General features: G+C 49.2%; 3 protein-coding genes across 4 annotated transcripts; 1 reads left to right on the plus strand and 2 right to left on the minus strand.

The window, feature by feature from the left end:
* Positions 1-5773: 5773 nt before the first annotated feature.
* LOC136951985 (guanylate cyclase soluble subunit beta-2-like) lies at positions 5774-11616 on the minus strand. Its single transcript, XM_067246657.1, has 16 exons — positions 11554-11616; positions 11267-11340; positions 11002-11096; positions 10760-10920; positions 10513-10612; positions 10141-10370; positions 9868-9964; positions 9642-9745; positions 9146-9362; positions 8694-9014; positions 8360-8508; positions 8054-8200; positions 7637-7791; positions 7237-7460; positions 6872-7108; positions 5774-5838 (listed from the first exon to the last, which is right to left on the minus strand). The coding sequence occupies exons 1-16, from the start codon at positions 11614-11616 to the stop codon at positions 5774-5776; spliced, it is 2439 nt and encodes an 812-aa protein (XP_067102758.1).
* Positions 11617-12014: 398 nt separating this feature from the next.
* On the minus strand, positions 12015-16333 carry cep57 (centrosomal protein 57). Of its 2 annotated transcripts, none has more exons than XM_067246574.1 (11): positions 16200-16333; positions 15611-15698; positions 14964-15266; positions 14582-14703; positions 14171-14299; positions 13977-14054; positions 13756-13851; positions 13580-13657; positions 13118-13356; positions 12833-12977; positions 12015-12601 (listed from the first exon to the last, which is right to left on the minus strand). In XM_067246574.1, the coding sequence occupies exons 1-11, from the start codon at positions 16242-16244 to the stop codon at positions 12413-12415; spliced, it is 1512 nt and encodes a 503-aa protein (XP_067102675.1). In that variant the 5' UTR covers positions 16245-16333; the 3' UTR covers positions 12015-12412. The 2 variants fall into 2 exon arrangements, with proteins under 2 accessions (XP_067102675.1, XP_067102674.1); XM_067246573.1 differs by having other exon boundaries at positions 15611-15761.
* A 309-nt stretch (positions 16334-16642) lies between these two features.
* On the plus strand, positions 16643-23665 carry mre11a (MRE11 homolog A, double strand break repair nuclease). The gene is made up of 20 exons (XM_067245721.1): positions 16643-16699; positions 17314-17365; positions 17454-17586; positions 17764-17924; positions 18082-18169; positions 18254-18395; positions 18493-18607; positions 18764-18949; positions 19209-19380; positions 19667-19747; positions 19827-19956; positions 20106-20206; positions 20293-20463; positions 21009-21068; positions 21248-21428; positions 21550-21642; positions 22444-22508; positions 22644-22708; positions 22951-23038; positions 23120-23665. Exons 2-20 carry the CDS (start codon positions 17346-17348, stop codon positions 23165-23167), a joined length of 2100 nt encoding a protein of 699 aa, XP_067101822.1. The 5' UTR covers positions 16643-16699; positions 17314-17345; the 3' UTR covers positions 23168-23665.
* Positions 23666-23710: the final 45 nt, after the last annotated feature.

The following is a 23710-nucleotide window of genomic DNA, read 5'->3' on the forward strand; positions in this document are numbered from 1 at the left end:
CACGCACACATTCACTTTACACACACATATACACACGCACACATTCACTTTACACACACATATACACACGCACACATTCACTTTACACACACATATACACACGCACACATTCACTTTACACACACATATACACACACACACAGACACATGGACTTTACACACATGCAATACATCAACAAACCCATACTCACTATACATATAAAACACACACACGCGCCTTCTCTCCAAAACCCTGACCCTTTAGAAAACAGTGACCTTATTGAGCTTGAGGTGCGTTCAACTGAACAAACATTTAACCACAGTATTTGTTCAATATTACCTACAGTGTTTCCATTTTTGCTGTTAAACCATTTTATTTTCTGCCAACTTTGACTGTTACATAAGGTTTTATCTGATGACAGTTGGAAATGTGAACTCGGATATTAGTGTCAGTCACATGACCTAATCAACCCCACCTGATTGGTTGAACCCACCTCTAGTTCCTGTCTGAATGTAGAGCAGTACAGTGCTAACACACCCGGGCTCTCTGCAGCTCAACCCTTTTCAAAACGCAAAGTTTTATGTTTTATAACATTTCTATGACCGATAAAGTTACTGTTGTTGTTATTATTTCCAGTACTGTTTTGAATTGTAAATAAGAATTATTAATATTTAAAATGTTTCTTTTTTATAAAAAAAAACAAAACCAAAAACAATATATGAATATTTGTTTAGCTAAATTAAAAAAGGAATAAACTAAAGTTTTATGTATAACCTTTAAATAAAATTTGTTAATGTCCAAAATCAGAGGGGTGATAATTATTTTCTTGAAAGTATACAGTTATCAAATATTAAAGTTTAGGGTCATCTTTCTTCTTATTCTTTCTCCCTATCTCTCTTTTCCTCCCTATCTCTCAACGTCTCTCTCCCTCCCCCTCTCCCTCCATCCCTCCCTCAGATGCCCTACATTCACTGACAGTCATCAGTATTCTAGTCAGGTGATTGAGGCTAATTGCTCTGTTGTTCTGTCAGATTCAGGAGCCCATCTCCTTGCGGTGGCCCCAGCTGTGCTTGCCCATTGCCTCATTTCCTGTCCACGCCGCCGGCCGTCACCATGTGCAGGCGGGCCTCGCCACCCAGTAATTATAGATAATTGCCAGCTCTTCAGGTGCTGAATGGACAGGGGTGGTGGGGAGGCGGGGGGTGGAGGGGTGAGGGAGTGTCTTTGTCTTTGTTTTGCTTCACAAACCATCTGGGGGGAAACACTTGTAGTCTCTTTAAATTGATCTCTCAGGTGTGGAAGGACACTGGCTAATCAGGAAGGAGACTTAAGGAGTCTTACTGAGCCTTGCTAGGGTAACTACAGTACCCTAACCGACCACTACGCAACTAAAGAAAACCTCAAACAGCAGATATGGAGGATCCTTAACATAAATAAGCGTTACTTAGGTTGACTCCTGTTTGTCTGCTGTCTGATTCCTGTCTTGACTTTTATTAGACTCCTATTTGACTCCTTTCTCTTGTATTACTCCTGTTTGAGTCTTATATGACTCCTGTGGGACTCCATTCTGACTCCTGTGTGCTGACTCCCGTCCTGGCCAGTGTGAAGGAAGAAGTCACGCCCCATGAGCTTTGTCTTCAAAGCAGAGGGATCAAAGGGGTCAGGGTCCTTTGATGAAGGTAGCCCTTTATGTCTCTGATATGGAAGCAGCTAGCAACCACATGATGCAACTTCACCCACCCTATGTTTACCTTCTCATCCTCCCCCTCTGCCTACCTCTTCCCCCTCTGCTACTCCTCTTATCCCCTCCTTACCTTCTCATTCACCCCCTCTCTTACCCCTCTTATCCCCTCCTTACCTTCTCATCCTCCCCCTCTCTTACCCCTCTTATCCCCTCCTTACCTTCTCATTCACCCCCTCTCTTACCCCTCTTATCCCCTCCTTACCTTCTCATCCTCCCCCTCTCTTACCCCTCTTATCCCCTCCTTACCTTCTCATTCACCCCCTCTCTTACCCCTCTTATCCCCTCCTTACCTTCTCATTCACCCCCTCTCTTACCCCTCTCATCCCCTCCTTACCTTCTCATTCACCCCCTCTCCTACCGTCCCCACCCTCTGTAACCACCCTCACCTTGACGTCCCCACCTCTCCTCCACTACTTTATCAACCTTTACATAGCACTGTAAACCCCTGCAGTACCTGGAAGGCCCCTCAGGGGGCGCTACAGGCAGTGTTTATCGGGTTAACCTGGTATCAGAATGAACCGTCACCAGATTTTCTCTATAAAATGTATCATGCTATCCAGGCTCCTCTCAACCACTGTGACCTGCCCTAGTAGTGTGGGAAGGAGTGGAGAGTGTGTGTGTGTGTGTGTGTGTGTGTGTGTGTGTGTGTGTGTGTGTGTGTGTGTGTGTGTGTGTGTGTGTGTGTGTGTGTGTGTGTGTGTGTGTGTGTGAGTGAGTGTGTGTGGACTCTCAGAAGCCAGTTAGGATAGATTTCCACTTCAAAGTGCCTGGCAGACAGAAAAAAGTCAGACTTGTTTAAACAGCCCTGGATTAAACCAGGACATGCCTGGTGGAGACTCCTGCTTTCCACATCTCTACTGCCTGTCTGTCTGACTACCTGTCTCTGTCTGCCTGCCTGAAACAGCCTCTCTGTCTGCCTGCCTGCCTCCACCCTGAGATCAATAAAGTACCAACCCTATTCTGCTCTCCCCTCATCTGTAAGAAGCTGCTGTCAGTGCTCCTCGCTCAAGTGTACCTGTGTTGCTGTATTCTCCAATCCTGGGTTAATTACATAGATCAATTACCCTGAAGCACTTGAGAGTAGTCAGGTAAGTTTAAAATACCTCACAGTTGGCATCTATGAAACTGATCCGTGGGTGTCATTACCCTGGATCAAAACAAGTGCACATTAAGTATTTGGCAGTGTTTGTACACAATAATTGACACAGGTCTGGTATTTTCCACTTGGCGTTGAGCGGACTGGAGATGAGGAGCTAATAACTTATTGATGCTAAGCCTCGTGCTGAAACACAGAGCATGAAAACAGGTTAAGTGTTCCTGGACAGACATACAGCCTGAGCTTCAGGACAGGATAAAAGGATCTCTCTCTCTCAATCAGTCGATTTTTTTCTTTCTTTCTTTTGAGTTCTTTCTTTCCCATTTTCTCCTTTGGAGTTTCTCCTATTCTCCCCCCCTCCCTCTCCCCCCATCCTATACACATGACCTGAGGTGTAAAGTGAGGGCGCTTGAGTTTCTCCCCTATCAGTAGAGGGGTGATAGGGTTTCTATTGTACCCCCCCCCCCCCCCCCCCCCCGCCCCCTCCTCACACACACCTCCCCAGGACAGGCTTGTCAGGTTGTATGCATATGAGGGTAATTACCTGTCATTACCTCCTTTGTGTGTTCCGCACGATGATTCCATTTGATGTTGATCGGAGGGATGTGTTTTCTTGTGTTTATCAAAAGCCTGCTGGGCTTTTTATGTGTTTCTGGTGGGTTTTCTCTGTAATCATTGGGGTGACCTCATGACCCTGGAATGCTTTATTTAGGAAAACATGAATAAACATGTGGGTGGACTAGGACAAAATGGAACACACACACACACTTTCTCTGACACACACTCTCTCTGTGTGTGACACAGACACACAAACTGTATACACACATACATATAATCCAAGATAAAGCAGATATTGGGTTAATTAAATATGCCCGTCCCCCACAAACAGCCTTGTTTTTGACCCGGCAAGATTAGTTCACCTAGGAACTAATCTTGGAAGGTCTGGATTTATCTCTGTCACACACTGAAAGGTATTATCAATATTTCAGGCCTGGTGTAGTGGAGAAGTAGACCCTTAGCCATGTGGGGAGGGGGTGGCGGCCTCTTCAGTTCTTCTACAATCTTCACTTCTGATCAAACACACTTGGTCAGTTTACTTAATTTAACTTCCACTGCTCATCCAACTAAACCTTGACACATAGGGTTAGGGTCATTTTTTGGTATAGCCAATAGTATAGGCCTATGTTCTTTTTCATGCCCTGTGCACATTTCATTTCCGGCCACAACGTCCATGAAACTGAACCTGGTCGGTGCCAAATTAATAAAACATCGGTTGTGTCCCAGTGGCCGCTCACCCGAGCCGCATGTGCTGTTGTGGTGGTGAAAGGCGACATAGTCTGCCTCGAACAAGATCTAGACTGAGATTGAAAGAGAGACACATACAGAAGACTGGCAGGACTGGAGACGGCAACATGTTAAACGCTCAGCAAAGCGAGTTCCTAATGCACGAGTCCGCGGTGTTCGGCAAGCCTTGGTACTGGCAGCGGAACTCGGGCACCATGGAAAGCAGGCGCAGCCTTGCGCACGTCGTCATGGAGATGCGAGACGAAATCAAGAAGCTTGAGACCGAGAACAAGGTGTTGCGCGGGGAAATCGGTCAACCTTCGTTTGGGAGCGAGCCAGTGGAACCGAGCCCGGTTGTGCAGGCCGGGGAGGGAGACAACCCACAGCACATCAACTTGAGGCGAAATGTTTCCGCGCCCGCACTGGAGGGGCAATACAAAGGTAAAGTTGAAGCCATTTGCTGCAAGTGTTGTTGTTTTTTGATCAGTTAGCCTAAATTTGACTTACATGTTATAACTCTACATATGATGCTAGTTTCTTGGATCAAAATTGATTTTAAATGATCATCAGTATAGTTCTCAGTTATCCTGGAAGTAAAACTGATGAGGCGGTATCTTCTCTGTTCGTAGAGAACTTTGTGATGACGGTGAGGAGATACTCTGTAGCCTCCCACATTCACACGGCTCCATGGAGCCGTGAGGTGGCCGGGGCAGAGGCCAGGGCAGGGGCAGGGGCCGGGGCAGGGGCCGGGGCAGGGGCAGAGGCTGGGGCAGAGGCCGGGGCTGGGGCCGGGGCAGGGGCCGGGGATGGACGGGTGGCAGGGAGGGGGGCCACCGTTCCCAGCTGGGGGAAGCTGCAACAGGAAGTCCACATAAACAACTCCAACATCTCCAGAAACCCGTCACCGGACGAGGGGTTGGCCCCGGCCAAAGGGAGGATTACCAACAGATGCTCGCTTCAGGAGTACGTCAACAAGAACAGGTGTGTAAGAACACGTTTAAATATAGTTATTCATGTTTACATAGTTTACCTTTATTATGGGTTTTTATGTTTTTTTTTGTCTTCTGAATTCTTTTGAGGCTCATGCAAGTGCACCCCTCTCCTACATTCTTTCAGCCAGCTCCTCGGTTAATTCCCTCTAAATATCATCAGAGATCACTACACCTCTGTTGTTCTCTGTCTCTCAGGGCTAAAGTGAAGACCGTGACCTTCCTACTACCTGTGGACGACATCTACACCATCCGGCCTGTTCTGGCCAGTCCCCTACTGGACAAGAACCCAGACGAACAGGACGCCATCACCGAGACGGACTCCTGAAGGGAGGAACACGATCAGAATCTGAGTTGGAACTTTGTGTTTTAGGCCCATAGCCTTTATTAACACAAAGGGGGAGGATGATTGATTAATTGATTGATTGGCCAAGAGATTGCTGGGATTGGATTCTTGGTCACGTGTGGGTCTTAGTATGTAGGTTAGGAGACAATAACATCAAGCCCATAAAACTCTATCTAGGTCTGTGTCAGTTGACACGATTTTCAGGTCAGCCAAGAGACTGATTTTATCGCACTTGACCACACACACACAGACTCCGGTTACACACGCTGTTGTTTCCATCCGGTGATCCGGACACCATTATCCACGTCGCTGGGTGACAAGCCGCCGGCGTGGATCAGGTGACCAGACTGGGCTGTCCGGTGGCGGGAGTAACCATGGTGACGCCCTCAGCAGGCGGACCTGTCCGGGGGGTGGGGGGGCTCCTTTTTCAGCAGGGGCCTCGCCAGCGACATCATTTATTGATGTGGATGTTATGTCTGAGTCAACCGGGGGGGGGGGGGGTTGTCTGGTCCTCGGGGCCTCCGTGTGGTCGTCAAGGACACCAGGAGAGAACAGAAGATGATTGTTCACCAGTTCACCTGTTTTCATTATCACAAACATCATATCTTCTGTTGGGGCTTTCTTCTTCTCTCTGTCGGAGTGTCTGATAGGCTGGTCTGGTCGATGAGCATCTGATAGGCTGGTCTGGTCGATGAGAAATGGTCCCCTGCACCGTGAGGTCAAAATGATGCTGTTGTGGGGATCATAGATGTCAGGTGTAATGACTGTCTAAATGTTTTTTCATGTCACATTTATTTTGCCACCGATAAACTGTTGTATTGCTTGGTATGTATGTTCCTCATGAGCTTTTTTTCAACATACATATTTACATTATAGAACAAAACACATCCACTCACAGATAATCATCAATAACTATTATATACTAGATCATAAAGGATTCCTCATGAGGAAACACCACCCATTCATTTTGCCCAGCACTGCCTCTGAGTCTCATGTCAAATGTCCCCAACATCTTAACTCAAGACCCTTCTTTAGACTGAAGGACACTTCAGGATAAACTTCTGTAAGGTCAAGATCCACTGAGTAAAGCCTTTTCATATGTGCTATAGTATGTACAACTAACTCCAAATAGGCACATTTTCATGATGGCAAAGTAAATTTATTTTAAGCATAACTTTGTAAGATAATGCTGGCCCATTAATATGGCATGTTCCATACAAAACCTGGTTTCAGAGTTCACTGACAAGTATTGGCACAGTGCAGCAGTACAATGTATGTTGATCAGTCACATGTTGATCCAAATCAAACATCCCCAAAACTCACAGTAGCACACAAAATCTGGTGCGGGTGTGTTTGTTCCGAGACACTGAAGCAGCCTCAGCGACAACAGAGGTGGCGCACAAAACAACTCTGGTCAACTGTTGGTTGTTACTGTCCACACATCTATTTTCTGATTGGTCAGTGTGTTTGATATCGTCTGATGGGTTCCGGAGCTTGTCTCCTGATTGGTCCTCACTGTGTAGACTGCCGTAGCTCTCAGAGTCCCGGGGAGGTTTGCTCAGGGGGGCGGAGGGGGGCTGGGGGGAGGGAGGGGGCTCGCTCAGGTTGTCTGCGTACCTCATGGGCACGGTGGGGTGTCTGTCCTCTTTCCTCGCCCGCCGCTGCACCTCTGGAGAGGGAAGAAAGATAGGAACAGGGAGACAAGAATAGCAGGACAAAAAGGTTTTAATTTAACCCACTGAGACAAGCAAGGACATGCGAACAAGGACAGGTAGGAAGCCAGACAGACAGACAGACCTGGTGCCCCTGGGTGGTGGTGGGCCCCCTCCCCGTCCGTGGTAGAGAGGGCAGAGTGGCGTCCAGCCGGGCGTCCGGAGCGCTCCTCGGGCTCAGACAAACCTAGCAGCTGCAGCTCGCTGACACGCAGGTTCTTCTCCAGGAAGTAGGTGGTCATCTTGCCCTTCCCCTTCACCTCGATTTCTCCACGCTCCTGCAGCAAGAAGCCCTTATCGTACAGAGCCCTGGAGACACGCACACACACACACACACACACACATGAAATACACAGACACACTCACAAACATTAATAAAATACACACACATTCATACACACATGCAAACATATTCATACAACACACACACATCTTCATGTCTTGTTGTCTGTGGGGGGGTGTTCTGTGTGAGACAGACAGCTTACTGGAACACACTGGGGCTCAAGTGGATCTTGTTGGGCAGGCCGTGGCTTTCCATGCGTGAGGCAGTGTTGACCGTGTCTCCAAACAGACAGTACCGAGGCATCTTCTCCCCCACCACCCCCGCCAGCACCGGCCCACAGTGCAGACCCACTCGGATCTGCACTCCAGAGACAGAATGGAAGACAAGATCAGAATGGAAAAATAGAATATGAAAGAAGAGAATAGATGAGATTGCAATACAGTATTGTGTGTGTGTGTGTGTGTGTGGGGAATAGAACAAAAAGGATTAGAAAACAATAAAACATAATACAATCTAACCAGCTTGAACCAGACTACAAAGGCTATAGTGCCCCCTCTGACATGACTGTACTGTACCTGTATGGGCGGTCTGGAATGGGTGACCTTTGACCTGACCGTACCTGTATGGGCTGTCCAGTGACAGGGTTGATGACCTCCTGGGCAGCCAGCACCATGCCCAGGGCAAAGTTGGCCACCCGCTCTGCGTGGCTGGATACTGGGATGGGCACCCCACCAACCACCATGTAGGCATCCCCAATAGTCTCCACCTGGACACAGACACAGAGAGATATGTAGACCCAGGCACAAACACACAACGTGGGAAAGTAAAAGTAGGTCAATTCAAATTCTCTAACAGTCACAGATCCAGATCTTAGTCTCCTAGGCTCTGTCTGTCCCATAACAGTCCTTAGCGACCTGTGTGTTACCTTGTAGACCGTGTGGACGGTGGTGAGCCGGTCGAAGCGCAGGTACATGGAGTTGAGCATGTTGACGATGTCCAGGGGCTCACACTGGGAGCAGATGGTGGTGAAGGTGACCACATCACTGAACAGGATGGTGCACTCCTTAAACTCACCTGGGAGACACACACACACACAAGTTCACACACACACGCACACACATACTCACACAGGCACACTCACACGCCTCGACTTCAACCCCTTCCAGGCACCCCCTCCAACCTACCTGCCGCAAACCTCAACCCCACTCCATGACTAACCTCTACCCCCCCCACTCCCCCCCCCCCACCCCTCCACGTACCCGCCTCCACCGTCTTGCCCTCCTTCAGCTGGTTGGCCACGTGGCGCGGCAGCATGGCGTACAGCAGCGTCTCCGTCTTCCTGCGCTCCTCCTCCAGGTGCTGCGACAGCAGCCGCAGCTCCTCCTTCTTCCTCTCCAGCTGGCTGGACAGCTCCATCTCCGCCAGCCGCTGCTGGTTGAGCAGGATGAGGTCGCGGGTCACGTCGTGCGGGGCGATGTCCGACAGGTGCATGCTGCGCTCCTCCAGCTCCTCCAGGCTGCGCAGCAGAGGGGACGCCTGGTACAGCATGCGGCCCTCCGACGCCATCCACAGCATCTGACCTGAGAACAGCCCCGGTGAGGGAAGCAGACAAGGACAGGGCACGCAGGCATCGCGTGTGTGCTGGCTGTGTGCGCCTGTGTGTGTGTGTGCGTGTGTGTGTGTGTGTCAGTGTGTGTGTGTGTCCTCTCACCTCTCAGCTGCAGCATGGGTCGTTCCCTCCAGGCCTCAGGCATCATGTTCCTCCTGGTCTGCAGCACAAAGTGGCTGTTGATGAACTTCCTGATGCTGGAGATGGTGAAGGTGACCTCCGGGTGCAGGATGAGGAAGTACTGGTCCAGACAGATGTTTCTGGTCTGCAGACCGGGGACGATACGCTGGAGGTTCACCCCTGCCTGACACACCCTCAGCTAGGGGGGCGGCGGGGGGGGGGGGGGGGGGGGGGGGGGGGGGGGTTGTCAAGAGAGAGAAACCGATGAGGAGAGAGAAAGGGCCAGAATGAGTGGAAGAGGGAGTGTGTGTAGAAATTGAACAAGGGCCAGAGACATGAGGAAAGAGAGAAAGAAAGAGGATGGTGGATGACAAAGGAAAAGCTATGTGGCATCACATTGTACACATGGAGAGGGTAGAGCAGAGTGTTTCTTGGCCTGTGTGTTTGTATGGTGGGACGAGTGAGTCTCAGTTGTTACCTGTTCATCAAACACCAGGTGGAAGGGGAAGGCGTTGCAGAAGGTCTTCAGGTCGACACACAGACTCTCAGGGTAGACTGGCTCAAAGCCCCTCAGAAGCTTACCTGGGTGGGGGGGGGGGGGGGGGGTTGGTGATATTGACACACTGGATGTAGATGGGGTGTGGGTTCAGACCCAGGGATGGTTTCGATAAAGGACTGGCACATAATATACAGAGGATACATACCCTTCCCCAGCCTCACCAGACCCCGGACCATCTCCCAGTGGCTCCTGTAGAGAGAGCAGCCCGGGGGCCGCCTCCTCGGACAGGGGCCTGGAAGGTCCTGGGGGGAGTGGGGATAGGGGTGTTATACAATACCTGTTTATGTCCTCATTTGATCAAACTAGTTGTATGAGACAACATTAGCTAGCTAGTGAGCTGTGATTGGGTGGTATGTAGGTTTGAGGAGATGCAGAGGAATCTGGAAAGAGTACTATAGAAACAACATCAAAGTTGTACCTCCTGGGTCAAGTGCATGGCGTTCCTCCTGGTGTGGCTCCGCGGCGGCTCAGACGGGGTCTGGTGTTGGGTCTCGCCGCTGCTTACGGGATTGGTGACTAAGGGCCGCTGGGTGACAAGGAAGACGACGTGCTCCTTCTTCCCTGTCCGCTCGAGCTCCTCGATCCGGTTAACGATCTCCATCGTTATGTCACTGTTGAAGAAATCTCTCGCAACAGCGCCAATAATACCTAAGTGTAAAATTGCATGTTCGGACGTTACGCACCGAAAACGAATACAGTTTACGCTTGTCTGCTGCGCGCTGTATAACGTGATGTGAAGCAATGAACATGTATTTAATCAGAGACACGTCATTGTAGTTCATGTATGTACCAGGCACGATGTGGCACAGGCCGCGCCGGTCTGAATAGTAATGAAGATACATGGTGCCTTCGAGGTTCCTTTCCACACGAAATGATGGGGCATTCATTTCCTGCGAGCCATTTATGTTAATATGTTAATAAACGTTACCCCAGTTGTTACATTGTCACACAAACACACACTGGAATAAAACATAATGCTGGACACGCCCCCCGCCCCCATCCCCCCATTAAGCATCTAAGATGAACACACACTGGACCTTGTAAGAAAGAGCCAGGTAACTGTGGAGGGCGTCCAGATTCTCTATGAACTCGAACAGACTCCCCCCCAGAGTTCGCAGCATGTGGTCGTATCCGGACCGTTTACAGAACTCGAAGAAGTATTCTCCGAACTGTCTCAGAACCACCTCCGGCTTAACGTCTGACAACAAATCGAAAAACAAAAGGAAGTTACAGAAAGAATTATGTGTGATGACTTTCAATGACGCATGAAGATAATTACCCAGCAATTTGCAGGCCTCGCTGACCAGCCGCATCGTGATGTCATCAGGGTACACCTCGTACGTCAGGAAGGTATCCTGAACGCCTGCTTCATCTCTGAACATGATGATGAAGACGATGATGATGATGATGATGATGATGGGGTATGTGATGATGACAAGGAGATGGTGATCGTAACGCCATGTTCCGTTTGTCTACAAAAATAAAACATCGTTTCGAATGGTTGTCCAGGTAAACTTATCCAGGAAAAATATATCGATAGTTACCTGAGTTTTACCCACGTCTTTTCACCAAATTTCTCGACAACCAAAGACTTCAGACAGGTGTTGATAAACCCGTACTGTAGACAGAGCAAATGTCTTACTTGAACCCATGTTTAAGACTGTTATAAAGTCCACTGTAACAACCAATACCTACCCAATCAAATCGCCTCAGTGATTAATCAATTAAATGATGTATAGACTCAGTTTCTAATTTACAACAAACACTGAACATCCATAACGAAACTTACCATCTTTATAAGCTAGTTTACCAAAGCGGTTTATTTACAAACCATTGATTCTACAAGGTTACACTGGAACGTTGACGAGCAGTTTAGACGAAAAGGAGCGCTCATCTTCACTGACGCTCCTCAGTCCAAAGACGGGAGCAGAAATTTAAAGTTGAAACAAATTTACCAGTTATAGAATTATATTTTTCTCCTTATTTAATTCACACAAACGGATGACCAAATGAGGGCGTTGGGAGAAGCGTCCATTCGGCTGGACTACCCCGGTTCGGCGGTGCGCGGGCGTATAGAGGTGCGTCAAAGGAGCTGTCCCGGTGACGGTGGTGCTGAAATGAGCTCCCGAAGACGTGGAGATAGGGGTTACCGCTAGTCCCGTAATCAGTTTTACTGGATATCAAGTAAAAAACGAATTATTGTCCAAATAATGGCAATTATGAGGCACTGAATATGATTCAAAATGCAAAACACAGATTCCGCGAATAAGAATACAAAATAAATATGTTTATTTCCAAATGCAGCGCACCATTGCTAATATATCATTTGAAATGATTCTGAACACACCCACACACACCCACACACACATTCTGTCCCTGATATCCCATAATAAGGCTAGGACGAGTCGGGTTGACCCAAGAAAACCTCTGTACATAACTACCTGCACCCACAGACGGTCTCCATATGAGTATAGACAGTAAAATGTTGTTTCACACTGTTGTCAGGTGCAAAGTGACGACAGTTGTGTTGCAGTCAGGTTCTTAGTGAAGATGGTTGAGCTGGGGTCAAGTTTATAACAAGGATGGTTATGTTGTGGTCAGGTTCATGCTGAGGATGACGGTTGTCTTGCTGTCGTAGTAAGGACAGTTGCCTTTCGGTCAGGTTTGTAAGGAGGATGGTTGTGTTGAGGTCATGTTCGTAGGGAGCTCTGGAGGGCTTTCATGTCACGGAGCAGTTTCAGATTGTTCTTACTGCGGTCGCCCGGACCAACTTTGACCACTCCGGCTGAGCGACCGCGAGTAGTCACTGTGGTTGTGACCCTGACCTCACCTCTGCCCCCTCGCTTCTGACCCCGCACCTCCCTACGCAACCTCTTGACCTGAGAGAGAGAGAGATAGAGGGAGAGAAAGAAGGGGGGGAGAGGAAGAGAGAGAGGAGGGGGTGAGGGAGAGAGAGCGAGCGAGAGAGGAGGGAGAGATAAACGGAATGGGTAAAGGATATTCTTGAAAATATGGGGTTTCTGTAAGTGTTTGTGTGCATATCAGTGTTTTATGTTTATGTGTGCATGTCTGTGTGTTTTCACCTGTGTGTTATGCGTGTGTGTGTGTACCTGTGTTTGGTGTTTGTGTAACTTGCTGATCTGCTCTCCCTTCCTCTCCATCTTCTTCAGTAGGTCCTCCTGATCTCTGTGCAGCTCTCTCCTCTCACGCTCCGACACACACTCTTCAGCCTGCCGCATCAGGTCCTGTTGCTCCCTGTCACACACACACGTCACAATTGTTCCCTCTGCTGGCGATATACGTAAACTACATAAACAAAGCCAAAATAAAGAAGCCTTTCTATTGGCAACAAACACCCCGACTCCACCTCATCCAACACACACACACACTCTTACAGGCTCATGTGTCGCAGCTCTTCCTGTAATGCCACCAACAGGTCTGCTAGCTCCTCCCCTCCAGAAGAGGAAGAGGAGGAGCCACTGTCTGAGCGCCTGTGATTGGCTGCCTGGGCGGAACTCTGGTCCAATGGGGTGTGAGAGAGGACGCGTGCGTTACAGAGCTGGGGCTGGTGTTGCTTCAGCAGAGAGAGGACAGACTGGACGTTGGCCCGGACCGAGTGACTGCAACCTGGAGACTAAAGAGAGAAAAACAGACAGAGAGAAAGAGAGAGACAGAGAGAGAGAGAGACAGAGAGAGAGAGAGAGAGAGGGGGGGAAAAGAGAAAAAGAAAGAGGGAAATATAAAAAGAAGAGAACAGAGAAAGTGGGAAATATCTATATACATTACTAGGTATGTATTTGTCTCCATGTGTATGTGTCAGTTTGTCTATAAGATTATGTGTGTGTGTGTGTTCATACCGTTCCAGTCACAAATGGCACGTCCCCCAGACTAAGTCTGTAGTGAGGCTGTGTGTGTGAGGGCGACTCCACAGGCGTCTGGAAACACACACAAAAACACACACACACACAGTTGACTTAAGTATTAATAAAATAATTGCTCTGTGTCTCATCTGTTCACTGAAAAGGCAGCATACTTTAGAAACAGGTCTCTTCTCTTTGGTTCTGCTTCTGGGTGGGCGGGGAGATACAGACTGGAGCAGGATCCTATTGGCTTCCAAACCTGTCTGTATCTGAGGACAGCCAATACGAAAGCAGAACATTAGAGAATGTCCTTACTATTTTAGTTTGTGTGTTTCAACCCAGTGTGTGTATGTGTATCAACCTAGTGGGTGTGTGTGTGTGTGTGTGTATGTGCCTGGTTAGCTTTGTCCTGGACCAGCTTGATCTGGTGCTGCTCCTCCTGCAGCTTGATCTCCAACTCCTGGATCTTCCTCTAAGACACAGAAACCCACATCATCCTCCTCCTCCACATCATGTAAGTGTGTACCTTTGTCAGTTCAGTGTACGTGTGTGCATCTGTGTGGTCTTGTGTGTTGTGTTTGTGTGTACCTCTGCATGCTCCTGCGTGCCTGTCAGTCGCAAATACTCCTGCTCCAGACGCTCTAGTTTCTCCAACTGGGCATGCCCAGAACAAGAGTCATGTGACTGATAAGCTGACCTGGATGTCTCCATGGAAACCTGTAAAAGGGTCGGGTTTTTATTGTAGATGCTCACCTGTTATAGTTAGTGCTAGGCTTGGCTACACTATGCTAAGCTAAGCCAGACATGTACTAATGTGTTTTTGTCGTGATACGCTAAGCTATGCTAAGATAGAAGTGTGCGAACCTGTTGTTGTAGTGATCGGCTAAACTATCCTGTGCTAAACTAAGTGAGGAGTGTGTTTACCTTTTGTTTTAGTGATATGCTAAGCTATACGGTGCTAAAATAAGCTCCAACATGCTAAGCTAGGCACACACTGACCTGTTGTTTGAGCAGGGTGGTCCTGTCCGACTTGGCACTGCGGACCATCCTCCTCATGTGCTCCAACTGCTTCTCAAGCTGGCTACAGCGAGCCTCCGCTGCGGCTAGCTGGGTCACCAGGGCTGGGAGGAGAGAGGGAGACGGAGGGAAGCGGTAGGAGGAGAGGGTGGAGGAGGAGGAGTAGGAAAGGGAGGGGCAAGTCGAGGGAGAGGGAGGGGGGGAGGGAAGGAAGGAAGGGGAGGGAGCAGAAGAGAAAGAGAGAGGGAAAATGTGGGAAAGTAGAGGGGAAGGGAGGGAAGGAAGAAAGAAAGGCAAAAACACTGTCAAATACTATCCTTTGGCACGATATATATATTAACATCTTTCAGACTATAGGACTCACCTTGGTTACATGCTGACTTGTCACTGGTTTCTCTCTCTCCCACCCTCTTGGTGTGTGTGCCTGACTGAGAGTGTGTGTCTTTGTGTGTATGTGTGTCAGTGTGGGTGTGTGTGTCAGTGTGTTTATGTTTGTCTGTGTGCTTGGCTATGTCAGCATGAGAGTGTGTGTCCTTGTCCCTCTGGGGCTGTGTGAGTGTGTGTGTTGAGGTCTTCTCCGGTGTGTATATGCTCTGTACTGCCCGGCCTCTCTCCTTCTCCAGGGTCCTGATCTTCTCCTGAAGGTTCCTCAAGGCAGACAAGATAGCTAAACACACAAAAACACATTGTCATTTAATGGCTGACATGTTATGTTATTGCACCGTTCAATAGAGTGGAAAGAGTGCATTTGGGGGATGGAATGATGATGAGTGAGTGTGAACGAGGGATCAGAAGGGAGGATAAGAGGAGAGATGCACAGAGGGGATAGAGTGACAGAACAGGAGGATGAATAGGATGTCACCAGAGCAGCTACGCTTTGTAAGCATAAGGGAGTAAGGTTTCCCCTGCTGTAGCCATGGAGACCAGATACCACACCGGTAGCAAATGGAAACTGTTTGTTGGACTCCAAGACACAAACACACCACACACACAGGACCAGAGTTAACTTACCTTTGCTGCTGCTCTCTGGAAAAGCGTTGCTTGGTAATGTGTGTCGAGGTGTGTGTGTGTTGATAAAAGGATGGATTACAGGATAGTCCTTGTAGGATGAAAGAGACAGACTGTCGGACATCACGAACCCACCAGAGGGCGCTGTAACGTCCTGCAGTCATAGGCAAAATACTATCAGCCAGCTGTCAAGTTGTCAAGTAATTTGACCCCGGTGTTAGGTAGATGTTATCATGCACACAATATCTGATATTTAAAGGACTCCAATATCAGTGTCTGTGTTTTCTGTTGGTTAATGCAGAAGTAAAAGGCCAAAGCTAGCTGGCTAAAGTACCAACAGAAGTTGACAGTTCCACAACACTAAAGATATCGAGAGCTAACGTTGTAAGTCTGCAGCTCTTGTTAGCTTTCTAATACCTTCCAACGTCTAGAGTCTAGCTAGTTAGCAAGCAAACTCTTTGATATTCTGACATGTCAGTTTTCACATCTATAGCCAGACATTAGTTAAGCTATCTGGCTTGACGTACCATCTGCAGATGGAGCAGAACCTTAATGTCATTGGATTAGCACTTCCTCGCTAATATACTTTTACCTTATCCCGCACGGTGGCGGAGGTTTGTTTTGACACCGTCTTCATTGAACAATAGTCTTGTCTACCCAGCTGGCGAGCTAGTAACTTCGGTTTAATTCCAAAGCCTCATGAGTGTACGGAGCACGTACATTTATCTTTCGCTAGTCTACTATTGAAGGAGAAGCAGTGCTATGTTTGCCGCTCAGCGCCCCATTAAAAAGGGTGCGCATAATGTATACCCCGGTTCAACCCCATTTTTCTCACGTGTTTGCTTGTTTACTTTGGAGTGGTTGAAGTTCACCGTCCGGCGTACACCAAAAGGCAAATACATGTTTTTGGGATATGTAGTTTTATGTTTCCTAATTTTCAAAGAATTGATTGGCATCTACTGGTAAGAAAACTACAACTCCCTGTCAGAATTTCTCCAGCGGCTTCGGTACGTGGGGGGCGATTCATACAAGCAAGCAGCACATTTCTCACATAACAAACGAGCGGGACGACCACTGGGCTTTTGTGAAGTGGTGGGTACTCCTCAAATGTTAACTGTAAATACATGAGGCAGACTAGGCTACTATGTTAGTGTTTACACGTGGTGCCTGTCTACTTCATAGGCAAGCAGTTGGGATGGGGTTGGACGTTTGTTCAGGGGTAAATAGTATCAGGGGAAACGAATTACTTCTGTACGTTTGTATTTTATTTGCTTGAAAGTTAGCTCTAACAATCACTGTGCGGTTATCTATGCAGTTTATGATAATTACAGTCATACTTTAATAAAGTTGCGAAAAGTTAGTTGCATTCCAAAATGCTTATCGTTTGTAATGATAGTAGGCCTGCCATTATAAATTGAAATCATCATGATATCGCTCGGTATGATTATGTATTGAAGGATTGAGCTGTGACCTTTGACCTTACGCCTGTTTAGATTTGATAAACTACCTGCAGGTTAATCTGCATCTGTCTAGTCTGCTTGCTAAGTAGCTAGCTGTGTAGCTAGCGTCATTAATGCCGCAGGAGTAGGTAGGGCAAGGCAAGGAAGAGTAACTACACATTGAATAGTGCTAAATATCTATCGTTATTTTTTTTAAACCTTTAACTTGCTCTCTTTCATCCTCTTCCCTTTGGACACTGTATGAAGCCTTTTGAGACGCCTCAGTCCTCCCCCTCAACATGACGTCAGAGAACACAATGTAAGTCTTCTAGAAACCATTATCATCATGTTCTCTGTCATTTATCATAGAGTAATTATAACGTGATCATTATTGTCATGGTTATCAGGGATGATGAGGACACCTTTAAGATCCTTATAGCCACAGACATTCACTTAGGCTACATGGAGAAAGATGCTGTACGCGCCAACGACACCTTCCAAACCCTGGACGAGATCCTGAAATGTGCCAAAAGCAACCAGGTGAGTGTGTGTCTGTGTATACGAGTGCCTGTATGTGTGTGTGAGAGAGAGAGAGGGAGAGAGAGAAATAGAGAGACACCATACAACCCTTTTGGTGAACCCTCACTCACGTTTCCTCACTCACAAACCCACCCCTCCATCTCTCCACCTCTTCCTCCCCTGTCCTCCCCCCTCTAGGTGGACTTCATCCTGCTGGGGGGGGATCTGTTTCATGAGAACAAGCCGTCTCGTCGCTGCCTCCACACCTGTATCTCCCTGCTGAGGCAGTACTGCATGGGAGACAGCCCCATCCTCTTCAACATCCTCAGCGACCAGGCGGTCAACTTCAGCAACAGCAAGTCAGTACCTGTCTGTATATCTGTCTGGCCGTCTGTCTGTATCTCTGTCTCTCTGTCTGTCTCCCTCTTTCTCACGTTGTATATGTTATGTTGCAAAATTCTGAGCGAGCCATATAAAAAATATGTACGAAGTCGTTTTTTGTGTGTGTGCGTACAGGTTCCCCTGGGTCAACTATGAGGATGACAACCTTAACATCTCCATTCCTGTATTCAGTGTTCATGGTAACCATGACGATCCCACAGGGGTAAGCTCTATCGCAATGGTTTAGTACCAACAGCTGGGCATATTCACCGTGAGTGTGTGTGTAACGTGTGTCTCTGTATTCCAGGCTGACGGCCTATGTGCGCTGGATTTGCTTAGCTCTGCTGGACTTGTCAATCACTTCGGCCGCAGCCAATCGGTGGAGAAGATTGAGATAAGTCCAGTCCTTCTCCAAAAAGGCAGCACAAAACTAGCTTTGTACGGCATTGGTGAGTGTGTGTGTGTGTGTTTGATTGCGTGTTACAAGGTGTAAAACATAACTTCCTTTGTCAGAGGAAGTGATGCGTTTGTGTTCCCTGTGTAAAGGTTCCATCCCTGACGAGCGCTTGTACAGGATGTTTGTCAACAACCAGGTAACCATGCTCCGGCCCAAAGAGGACCAGGACAAATGGTTCAACCTCTTTACCATCCACCAGAACAGGTGTGTGTGTTGAGAGAGTTTTTGTTGAAATATAATCACAAAATACAATTAAAGTTTAAATATGTGTGTATGCATCTGCTTGCTTGTGTGTGTGTGCGTATCTGCGTGTGTGTGTGTACCTGTCTCTGTGTATCTGTGTGTGTGTGTGTTCTCCAGGAGCAAGCACGGGGCCACTAACTACATCCCGGAGCAGTTCCTGGATGACTTCCTGGACCTGGTGGTGTGGGGGCACGAGCACGAGTGCCTGATCGAGCCGTCCAGGAACGAGCAGCAGCTGTTCTACGTCACGCAGCCCGGCAGCTCCGTGGTCACCTCCCTCTCTCCCGGGGAGGCCGTCAAGAAGTACGCTCTCTCACACACACACACACACACGGACACAAACACACGGACACACGCATCAGAACCACACACGTATACTGTGAACACGCACACATTTATACACACACACACGTATCCAAACCACACACACGTATTCATCCACGGACCCACACACACGTGGATATGCATGCATATCCTTGTATTTATACATACTAATCTACAGATGCATGACTGGTACTGTAAACTCAGTTATTCATGTGTGTGTGTGTGTGTGTGTGTGCAGGCACATCGGCCTGCTGAGAGTGAAGGGCCGTAAGATGAACCTCCAGAAGATCCCCCTGCAGACCGTCCGACAGTTCTTCATCCAGGACCTGGAGCTGGCAGATCACCCTGACCTCTTCACCCCGGACACGCCCCAGGTCACCAAGCGTGTGGAGAACTTCTGCTGCAGCAAGGTGACGCACACTAACACATACACACAGTCTCATACACACACACACTCACTAACGCACAAACATGCAAAATCACTCACACACACACACACATAGTCTCCATCTTATCTTAATTTACATGTGAGCTGCAGCTAAGGTAATGTGTAATATGCTGAGGCTGACCCTGTGACTGAATTGTGTGTCTGTGTGTGCGTGTCTGTGTGTGCGTGTGTGTGTGTGTGTCTGTGTGTGCGTGTCTGTGTGTGTGTGTGTGTGTGTGCGTGTCTGTGTGTGCGTGTGTGTGTGTCAGGTTGAAGAGATGTTGGAGGAAGCAGAGAGAGACAGGATGGGGAGCCCCCTCACCCCAGAGAAACCGCTCATACGACTCAGGGTGAGACACACACACCCCCACATGAGCACACACGCACACACCTGCCCCTGCTCCAGTACACAGGCTCCTCTCTCCCCAGGTGGACTATTCGGGGGGTTTTGAGACCTTCAACGCCAACCGCTTCAGTCAGAAGTTTGTGGACCGCGTGGCCAACCCCAAAGACATCATCCACTTCCTCCGACAACGAGAGAAGAAGGACAACGCCAAAGGTCCGCACACACCGCTTATAAACACTTGTTTACAGTCTGTATAGATGCACACAACACAAAGATACATAGGATATCACCATTCATACAAACCACACATTTGCTTAAACTTGTGTGTATGTGTGTGTGCGTGTGTGTCTGTGTGTGTACAGGAGATGATCAGATTGACTTTAAGCAGGTGTTTGCCAGAACGTCTGTAGATGGTCTGAGAGTGGAGGATCTGGTGAAAGAGTACTTCCAGACAGCCGAGAGGGTACACACACTCACACACACGTTGCACACACACACACACACCTGTTTAGTTTTTGGCACATTTAGAGATTGTGTGCGTGTGTGCAGACGGTGCAGCTGTCCCTGCTGACGGCGCAGAGCATGGGGAAGGCGGTGCAGGAGTTTGTAGACAAGGAGGAGAAGGACGCCATCGAGGAGCTGGTCTCCTACCAGCTGGAGAAGACCCAGCAGCACCTGAAGACCCGAGGGCTGATCTCCCAGGAGGACATGGACTCAGAGGTGAGGGCTGATCTCCCAGGAGGACATGGACTCAGAGGTGAGGGCTGATCTCCCAGGAGGACATGGACTCAGAGGTGAGGGCTGATCTCCCAGGAGGACATGGACTCAGAGGTGAGGGCTGATCTCCCAGGAGGACATGGACTCAGAGGTGAGGGCTGATCTCCCAGGAGGACATGGACTCAGAGGTGAGGGCTGATCTCCCAGGAGGACATGGACTCAGAGGTGAGGGCTGATCTCCCAGGAGGACATGGACTCAGAGGTGAGGGCTGATCTCCCAGGAGGACATGGACTCAGAGGTGAGGGCTGATCTCCCAGGAGGACATGGACTCAGAGGTGAGGGCTGATCTCCCAGGAGGACATGGACTCAGAGGTGAGGGCTGATCTCCCAGGAGGACATGGACTCAGAGGTGAGGGCTGATCTCCCAGGAGGACATGGACTCAGAGGTGGGCGGGGGCTGGGGGGGAGTCGGGACTGAGGAGGGAAGGGAGGGTGTTGAGAGATGGAGGAGAGAAGGAGGAGACATGACCGGTCTTGTCCTCTTCAGATCCAGCGCTTCAGAGACTCCAAGAAGAACACTGCTGAGGAGGAGGAGGAGGTCAGAGAGGTGAGACTCACACACACACACACACACATTCCCGCTCACACACACACAGGCTCACACACACACCGACACTCTCAGTCATGCGCCCATACAATGGCACGCATACCCAACCAGACTCAATTCTAAACATGCAAACGGTACCTGTACACAGACACACAGATCCTGATCTGTCTCCCCTCCAGGCCCTCAGCAGAGCCAAAGCTCACCGTCTGGAACGAGGCGACAACGACCGAGACCCGGACCTATCAGACGTGCCCGACGACGTTACCATGGATTCTGATGAGGACTTAGCCCCTCCCCCTCCAGCACGCGGCCGAGGAAGGGGGACCAAGGGGAGGGGGGTCGGCCGGGGGAGAGGGAGGGGTGAGTTGCCATGGCAAACGAGTGTGTTCGTTAGGTGGCGTGTGTGTTTTTGCTGTGTGATGGAGTGTTAACTGTATGTGAGTTTACCGGCCCAAAAATAAGTGTGTGTGTGTGTGTGCAGGTGCAGCTGCGGCTGAACCAAAGCCTGCAGGAAGAGGTTGTTCCCAGAAGGCTTTGGGGGGGAACCCCAGCCAGAGCAGGAGCATCATGGAGGGTGAGTCAGTGTCCACCTCGCTGCAGCGGACCAGAGTTTGGTGTGTTGTACCGTTTAGTTCACACAACGCATCTCTCCATTTCCTCTCTTTCCATCCCTCCCTCCCTCTCTCCCACCCACCCTGCCTCCATCCCTCTCTCCATCCCACCCTCTCTCCCTCCATCCCTCTCTCCATCCCACCCTCTCTCCCACCCTCCCTCCCTCTCTCCCTCCATCCCTCTCTCATCCCACCCTCTCTCCCACCCACCCTCCCTCTCTCCCTCCATCCCACCCTCTCGCCCACCCACCCTCTCTCCCTCCACCCTCTCTCCATCCCACCCTCTCGCCCACCCACCCTCTCTCCCTCCATCCCTCTCTCCATCCCACCCTCTCTCCAACCCACCCTCCCTCCCTCTCTCCATCCATCCCTCTCTCCATCCCACCCTCTCTCCCACCCACCCTCCTTCCCTCTCTCCATCCCTCCCTCTCTCCCACCCACCCTCCCTCTCTCCCTCCATCCCTCTCTCCATCCCACCCTCTCTCTCTCCCACCCACCCTCCCTCCCTCTCTCCCTCCATCCCTCTCTCCATCCATCCCTCTCTCCATCTCTCCCACCCTCCCTCCCTCTCTCCATCCCACCCTCTCTCCCACCCACCCTCCCTCCCTCTCTCCATCCCTCTCTCCCACCCTCCATCCCTCTCTCCATCCCACCCTCTCTCCCACCCACCCTCCCTCCCTCTCTCCATCCCTCTCTCCATCCCTCCCTCTCTCCCTCCCTCCCTCTCTCCATCCCTCCCTTTCTCCCTCCATCTCTCTCTGCAGCCTTCCGAGCTCCATCGAGTAGAGCTGCCAGAGCATCGACCACAGCCAAGTCCTACACAGATGATGTTCGTCTAAACACAGACACACACACTCACCAGATCTGACCCTCACTTTTGTCATCAGTGTGACAGCCTAAGTACAGGTTCTCTCGTTCCGCTCCATCCATCTCTCCTCCTTCATCTGTTCTTGTTTCTGTTTAGATTGAGGATGATGATGATGATGAAGACGATGTGTCCTTTGTGAATAAAGCTCGACCAACTCAGAGGTAAGGTGTGTGTGTGTCTGTGTGTGTTATTATGTTGTATGGGTTTCATTATGGTTCAGTATTTCATTTCAATGTTTAAATAAGCTTATAGGAGCCAGATGTTTCTCTCTTTCCATCACCTATATTCTCACTCTCATTCCATTTCTGTTTCTCTCTTCCCCCTCTCGCTTTGTCTTTCTCTCCCTTTCATTCTTTCTGTCTCTCTCTTTCTCTCCCTGTCTCCCCCCCCCCTCTCTCTACAGGGAAGTCTCCTCAGTGTCCAGTAAGAGGAGCACTCAGAGCCAGAGCCAGTCTCACAGGGGTGTGATGTTTGATGACGATGTCGATGAGGTAAGATTACTATGTGTGTGTATGTGTGTTCCATGTGTGTGTCATTTAACATGGCTCTCTCTCTCTGTCTCCTTCTCCCAGGATGAGTTTGACCCATTCAAAGGCTCCAGCAGGCGTCGACAGAGATAGCCGGCAACCCGACCAAGCTGTGCACTGCCCCACTGTGTTTGTCTGATTAGTCCATGAGTTGTGATTGTATGGGTCTGATTGGCTAGCTTTTCAATCATGACATGTTTTGATGGATGCTTCCACATGATGAGGTCATCACCCACATCTTAATCCCTTCAGAGCTTTCTGCTGATATCAAGTGAATGTAGAGAAATGATCTTAGGCAGCTAGCCAGGAAGGGTAATATACATGCAATACAAGTCCTGGCCATGTTATGTTATGGAGCTAGGAAATAAGAGATAAGTGTTGTTTATATATGGGACCTAAAGTTTGATTCCATTCACTGTCCTTGGTCACATGGGCCTTTGCTGCCCAACATTCAGACTGCTCATTGGCTCTTCCTGGCCTGTTCAGTTACACTTGTCAGTTCCTAGTTATGTTATTGGCCAGTGTGTACTGTTTGCCATGGCAGCCAAGTTCTCTCAAGGAAAGGAAATAAAGAGTTCCAGTTTCTACAAACCTACCTTGTGTTTTATTATTTTGGATGGATATGTATGACATGAG

This window comes from Osmerus mordax, chromosome 11 (genome assembly GCF_038355195.1).
Source record: "Osmerus mordax isolate fOsmMor3 chromosome 11, fOsmMor3.pri, whole genome shotgun sequence".
In the NCBI taxonomy this organism is placed as follows: Eukaryota; Metazoa; Chordata; class Actinopteri; order Osmeriformes; family Osmeridae; genus Osmerus; species Osmerus mordax.

Excerpts from the sequence above, each read along its gene's own strand:
- LOC136951985 (XM_067246657.1), bottom strand. The coding sequence starts at position 11,616 with ATGAGCGCTCCTTTTCGTCTAAACTGCTCGTCAACGTTCCAGTGTAAC. Across the intron at positions 9,746-9,867 it reads TCTGGTGAGGCTGGGGAAGG|GTAAGCTTCTGAGGGGCTTT; the intron begins GTATGTATCCTC and ends CCCCCCACCCAG. Across the intron at positions 7,792-8,053 it reads TCACTGGACAGCCCATACAG|ATCCGAGTGGGTCTGCACTG; the intron begins GTACGGTCAGGT and ends TCTGGAGTGCAG.
- cep57 (XM_067246573.1), bottom strand. The coding sequence starts at position 16,244 with ATGAAGACGGTGTCAAAACAAACCTCCGCCACCGTGCGGGATAAG. Across the intron at positions 15,762-16,199 it reads CCGCCACCGTGCGGGATAAG|GACGTTACAGCGCCCTCTGG; the intron begins GTAAAAGTATAT and ends CTATGACTGCAG. Across the intron at positions 14,055-14,170 it reads GCACGCAGGAGCATGCAGAG|AGGAAGATCCAGGAGTTGGA; the intron begins GTACACACAAAC and ends TCTGTGTCTTAG.
- mre11a (XM_067245721.1), top strand. The coding sequence starts at position 17,346 with ATGACGTCAGAGAACACAAT. Across the intron at positions 20,464-21,008 it reads AGGAGGACATGGACTCAGAG|ATCCAGCGCTTCAGAGACTC; the intron begins GTGAGGGCTGAT and ends TGTCCTCTTCAG. Across the intron at positions 21,429-21,549 it reads CGGCCGGGGGAGAGGGAGGG|GTGCAGCTGCGGCTGAACCA; the intron begins GTGAGTTGCCAT and ends GTGTGTGTGCAG.